The sequence below is a fragment of the Dipteris shenzhenensis genome, chromosome 1, assembly GCF_047967505.1.
Source record: "Dipteris shenzhenensis isolate YYH24624 ecotype China chromosome 1, Dip_SZ_1.0, whole genome shotgun sequence".
Classification (NCBI taxonomy): Eukaryota; Viridiplantae; Streptophyta; class Polypodiopsida; order Gleicheniales; family Dipteridaceae; genus Dipteris; species Dipteris shenzhenensis.
This window is the reverse complement of record NC_141596.1, coordinates 7,808,276-7,814,565: the sequence shown is the minus strand read 5'-3', so window position 1 is coordinate 7,814,565 and position 6,290 is coordinate 7,808,276. Positions and strand designations below refer to the sequence as shown.

Here is a 6,290-nt window from a genome sequence, read left to right as displayed (position 1 = left end):
TTGTAGGGCAGCTTGAATGTCGCACCAAGGGCGCATTTCAAGCCTAGTGTGCACTGGCCCTCACTCACCCACACACACGCACACACGTGTATGCATGCACGCATGAATGTGTGGTGCCATAGACCCCTTCTCCCTATGTTACACGTGTGTACATGAGAGAGAGAGAGAGTGTGGGGGGGGGGGGTGTTCCATACACTTTCACAACTATTTGTTTATTTTGAAAAATAATAAGTTGACTTAAATAAATAAATCTAAAATGAGGTTGATACACACACCCACATTTCTTTTTTTGGGAACTCTCTCTCTCTCTCTCTCACACACACACACATACATTCTCCCCTCTCTCTCTCACATCGAGGCATTTGATGTTGCCGTGCCTGTTACTCTCTCTCATTTAAGTCAGTCACTGTTTTACTCATCCTGGCATTTGATGCTGGCCACTTCTTTCTCTTTTCAGAGTGTCTCTCTCTGTGCCATGGACCTCAACGATAAAAGGAAATTGTAAACCAGAGCGTTTTGCCCAAGTTCTACCTTCTCTCATATTGAGCCTTTGGGCTGTTGGGCAAGCAGTTTCTGCTGCTGCTGCTGCTGCTGCTGTTTCCCAGATCCCCTCATATATTCACCAAAGGGAATGTCTCTCCCCTGCCCTCATGGCTGCTGCTGCAAACACCCCTAACATCATCATCACTGTGATCATCACCTTTCTGAAGCACTACTGAAGCCTCAAAGGGGTCATCCCCCTTTTATCATCATTCAGAAGACCCTTCTCAATCCCACAGGGCACTGGACATCAAACCTCTCCTTGTTCACTTTCCCATCACAGACGTCTTGCTTCTTCTTTAGCATCAGGTAGCTTGCAGCTCTATTAGCTAGCTAGCATTCCTCCTCATCATCATCATCGTTGTCGTTCTCAAACACCCAGTCTGTGTTCTTCAAAATCATGCTTGCTAGCTAGCTAGCTGCAGACATAAAGATTGTTGCTTCTTCTTTACTTGGCTAATTTCTTGCTCCGCAGCAAGTCACGCCCAAGTCTTCTAGTGCTCGGAGCAGTCTTCAGCATCAGCTTGCTTCTTTCGTAGTAGCAGCAGTCGAACCGTTGCTGCTTCTTCTCTGCAGTGTCATCATCGGAACCCCCATTGTGCCCGCTTGCTTGCTTTGCACCATATCCACGGGCTTTCTGGCATTTCTCTCCACATCCTGGACTCTTTGTGGAAACCCGTCTTTGCGAGTGCTCGACCTTCTTTTGGGCCCCGTGCTTGCAAATATCATCATTACTGCCATTTTTTGTTTTCTTGTCCGCACGGCCATTCATCCCTTCATGGTTACTCGCGCCACGTCTTTTAGCGTCTACAATGCCAGACGGCCTTGAAGAAGGTATAACGACGTTATCCTAACTTAGGATATCCCTCCTGAAGTTACCCTACATTGGTGCTCTTATCTGTTGGACACAACATACCAAATCGCTCTCTTCTTTGGGCTACGGCTTTTCCAGGATAACCGGTGCTTGGACTCCAGGGATACTGGTGCAACTGTACACGCTGATCTGCGGAGTGGAGCGTCTCGTCTTTTTTAGCACAGCAATTCTTGTACGTTGAAGTTGCTGCTCACCACCATCAAGCTGGATCCGGAAAACTTTCCCGGGGCCATGTTCCGGTGGGAACGGAGGCTATTACCTCGCAAGGAGGTCCAGCCTATGGACGTTGCCTTCCCTTTGGCCAATTGCAAGCAGTTGAAGTCACTGGAAGACCTTTTCAAAGACTATGGGGTGCGATTGACCACTATTGCAAAGGTAATGGAAATGGGTTTCACCGTCAGTACTCTCGTGAACATGACAGAGCAAGAAATTGAAGACGTGATTAAGACCATGCTGGAGGGATACCACATCGATCTGCTTGTTGGAGAAAAGTACGGGTTCAAGTCGGCAATCCGAGCCGAGAAGAAGCGACAGGACGAGGAGATGGAACAGCAACGCCTGCAGCTCCTTTCGAAGAGCGGCAAGAAGCGCCAACCCGATGAGATTGCAACTTCTATGGAGGGTACAGTACTCGATTTTCTATCATTCAATTTAATCGTTTTGGTATTTAACTCTTTCATCAAAGCGTATTGTTTTGGCCGTTCTTTTGCTCCTTCCGCCTTTGAACTTCCATTTGTTGGAAGGCAAGCGTTTTAGGTTTAGGGATTGATTCCATTTGCCTTGCACGACTTGTGTCATCTGCATTTGGGCGCCAAGAGGGGCCATTGTAGGTGTACATCTGCTGCTAAACTGCTTTTCAAGTTCAGGGACAGTCCTTAGGCTCTAGTTTTTAAAACGGGATGGGTTTGTTGCCTGTTTCTCTCCATGAAGTCTGGATAAAGTTGAAATTGGAGAAATCAGCTGAAAAGTTGCTCTCTCTCTGCAGGAACCAGGGAGCAAAGAGGAGATAATGAGATGATGTTTCCTGATGCTGTTGCTGCTGTTGGCCCTTTGAACTCCAAGGAAGCTGTTCTCTTAGAGCAAAGCCACGCTCAGTTTGGCCCTCCTGGACTTCTGGCTATCCCAGAGCCGAGTAGTGATAATGATGGCAGGAAACTCGGTAAAAAGAAACAAAAGCGGAGGCTATCTCGAGAACCCGGGGAGGATGGGGATGACAAACCAAGGGAGCATCCTTTTATAGTGACAGAACCTGGTGAAGTTGCCAGGGGGAAAAAGAATGGTCTAGATTACCTCTTTGATCTCTATGAGCAGTGTGCCAGGTTTTTAGATGAAGTCCAGCAGATTTCGAAAGAAAGAGGGGAAAAGTGTCCTACGAAGGTATATCACTGGTAATGTTAATTTTTAAGTTTTGATAACAACGGAAATGTTTAGTAGTTTTGGAGATCTTTAGGTTTTGAGAACGATGCAATTGTTTTGAAGTTTTCTTTACCATCCCTTCCTCGAGTAATGACGTGCAGGGTCTTCATGTAGGAAACTGTTGCCGCAAAAATTCGTTTAAAAAATCATTTTGGAGAGATCTTTTGTATAGGAAAATTTCTTGTGTCGCCTATTGTCTCATCTGATCTGAAATGAATATCACATTCTCTGTTAGATAACGTGTTAGTTTTGGCTTCTGCTCCATGATGTTTCTTTCCTCTTCTAGTAGGTGCCCACTCTACTCTACCACTCTTGGTTAATTTGTTTAATCGGTTAGTTTTTATATGAGCAGTTTGTTTCAATGTGAAAGAACGTTGGCTTGGCAGACTTCTGAGAATGCTTCCTGAGAAAGCATATGAGAACTTTATAGTTTTTAATTGATAGCTCAATCCCTAATCCGTGGATCTTAAGGAAGACTAGTTTGTTTAGTGGTGTCTGACACTTCTGTAATGACTTGCAGGTGACGAACCAAGTGTTTCGCCATGCCAAGCTGAAAGGTGCAAGTTATATCAACAAACCGAAGATGAGACATTATGTACATTGTTATGCTTTGCATTGCCTGGACCTGGAGAAATCAAACCATTTGAGAAAAATGTTTAAAGAGCGTGGAGAAAATGTGGGTGCATGGCGACAAGCTTGCTATTATCCCTTGGTAGAGATGGCTAGAGAAAATGGTTGGGACATTGAAGGTGTATTCAACAGAAATGAGAAGCTTCGTATTTGGTATGTGCCCACAAAGCTTAGACAGCTTTGCCATCAGGAGAAGAGTAAGGATAGTGATAGTTGCAGCTATGAATGATGTTGTCTTTTGCAGAAGCAATGACTTGTTAACCATGTTTGTGCTTGAAGCTGGATTGGGTTTCTTACATGTAGACACACAGCTTACCAAAATGCCACTTTTTGAGAAAGGCATCGTGATACCTTTTTTTAGGGGGAGGGTCTTGAGGGTTAACTTTGAAGGTGTGGTAAGTAGAGACGTATCTACGAAGAACAAGACTGTTTACGAACATTAAAGCTTGGTTTTGGCTGTGCTATTTCAACTTATGAAATGCAGCGATGTGGTGAAACGACATCAAAGCAGAGGGATTCAATTTAAATATGGTATCTCTGATCCGTAGACAGAACTGTGTTGAAGCCTGAAAGGGCCATGCACCCTAGATTTAGAGGAGCTATTGAAAAGGACCAGAGTATGTAGTGGAAATAGTGCTGGCTGCTGCCTGGTAGAATAGCCCCTCTTTGCATGATCAATCTGATGTGCAATGTTCCAGAGACAATTCTGCAATGAAATCTCCCCTCGTAATTTTGGTGAGATGTGGAAAATGTAGAAGCTATTCAGGGTGCACATATGTGCTTATCTGTGAGTGTTTTTGCTAGGTCCTGTCACAATTTTTTAAGCCAAAGTTTTGTGGGCCAAAAATCTGGTAATGTACTGTCTTGTCTTGCATTGGTTCAAGTGAGAATCTGGGATATGGATCTGAGAGCTGGCAAATCAGCAGAGTTTCGAGAGGCACGGAGCTGGTGCCATGTATCAGTTTTGTAATACTCCCTACAGTTTATTAGATGTATTATACTTCTTAAGCATAGTAAACATTTGTGCTGCAGACCATCGACAGACTAAACACAATCAAGGAGTCAATGGAAGCTGATTCTTTTGCAGGATTACATGTGGCATTTTTCGTTGAATCGAGTATGTGGATGGTCTCGTCTCCTTTTTTGGCTTTCATGTCAGTGCTTCTCAAGCATGACCTTGGGTGCTGTAGCTTGTGAGCATGCTATTGCAACATAGTGGAAGACTCAAATACTTGTTTATGCTTCTTGACTAGGCATCTTTCATGGCATTTCCCCACGCAAACTATTATCCTTTTCCTAAATATTGAAACTTGAGTCAAATTTCAATGATATCCTTAGTGACCTTGCCCATGGCAAAACGTACGTAATTGGTGCTTCAAAATAAAAAACTCGTTAAGCAATGGATTACCAACCAAAGTCCTTGCTTTTAATGCTGAGCAGTACACTATCATTCTATGGCTCCCAGCTTGTAGGTATGGTAGTTTTTAATGTTGGCGCGCTCTATAGAAGGACATGTAAACTGCTGTTATAGCCACTATTATTGAATTTGATGGCTTTTAAAGGTATTGCATGCATGCAGAAGTTGCGTGTGCACATGCAGATGTTGCATGTGCATGTGTCACAGGTTTTCCTGACCTGTGAGCTCCTGCATGGGTACTGGCTGTAGTCTAGACGATGAAGCCACAAGGGGCTGTCATGGCAGATCGTGGGCGATGGTAGGACAGCTACCAAATCTGCCATACAGGCTTGGCAAAGCCGGTATACTATGTAGCTGTCCTTGCAAGAAGGCCATTTTGGAGCAGGCAGATACAGCTAGACACCCATCGTACCGGGCCAGCAGACAGGCCGGCAGCAGGGGAGACTGGTGCAGTGCCCAAGCCGGGGTTCAGCCTTGAAAAGGGGACTCCTTGCTCCCTATTCAGCATCACCTCTCTGAGCATTCAAGCCCATTTAGCAGTCTGCCTTGTAGGCCCAGCATGGAATGGAAGAGGACGAGCAGTTTGCCTCTTTCTATCCCAACTTCACAAGCGATCTGCCTTCTACACTCATTCTTGTACACTTAGTGCATACATTGGCACAGAAATACCCTGGGCACCAATATATATATATATATATGCAAATGTCATCTCCCCCTATACTAATTTAGCTAGGACAAGCAGGCAGCTATAGGTTGCATAGGAGTCTCGAAGAGAGCTCTACATACCAGTATAGGGGGTACTTGGATGGGTGGATCATCCCCTTAAATCTTGTTCCAATCCCACTTTCCGTTGGGGAAATGGGGGGGTCTCTTTTCCTCACGGTTTAAGGGTTGTAAGGGTCTATTCGCACTGGAGGCACCACCTTAGGACACTGTGGACCCAAAAAATCAGAGAAAGCTTTTACCTCAGGGACTCCACAAAACAAGATTTGCAAGAAACTGAGGCGCAACTCGTATTTTGCTTGGGAGCATCCGTCGAGGACCTCCAAAACTCGGGTTATAAAGACGACCTTCTCTCACAACTTGCAACAGGTCTCAAGTTGCATACAGGGGACATCAAGTGTCCACATACGGCCACAACAATCTTCTCCATGCGAATCTTTCCGTGCAGTCCTCTGTCCAGCCCTCCATGCACGTGCCCTTTTTAGCGCTCTCTCGTTATGCCTTCTGCGTGCAATCTTCTCTATGTGTCACCTTCTCGTACGGCTTCCTTTTGTGCACGTTGCGTTGGTTGTCGTCTCGCACGCTTGCGTCCTCTTAGGTGCTTGCTTCTTCTCCTTCTCTTCTCGTCTCGGTAGTGGATTGTCGATGCTCTGAAGAACCAGACTTCTCGAGAATGAAATGTGTGCAATG

The 6,290-nt window shown here is 45.2% G+C and overlaps 1 protein-coding gene across 2 annotated transcripts; it reads left to right on the top strand.

The window, feature by feature from the left end:
- The first annotated feature begins 451 nt into the window (after positions 1–451).
- LFY (floral meristem identity control protein LEAFY) lies at positions 452–4,609 on the top strand. Of its 2 annotated transcripts, XM_087400235.1 has the most exons (4): positions 452–1,374; positions 1,493–2,036; positions 2,400–2,791; positions 3,351–4,609. In XM_087400235.1, the coding sequence occupies exons 2-4, from the start codon at positions 1,646–1,648 to the stop codon at positions 3,687–3,689; spliced, it is 1,122 nt and encodes a 373-aa protein (XP_087256361.1). In that variant the 5' UTR covers positions 452–1,374; positions 1,493–1,645; the 3' UTR covers positions 3,690–4,609. The 2 variants fall into 2 exon arrangements, with proteins under 2 accessions (XP_087256361.1, XP_087256310.1); XM_087400184.1 differs by having other exon boundaries at positions 452–2,036.
- The last annotated feature ends 1,681 nt before the right edge of the window (positions 4,610–6,290 follow it).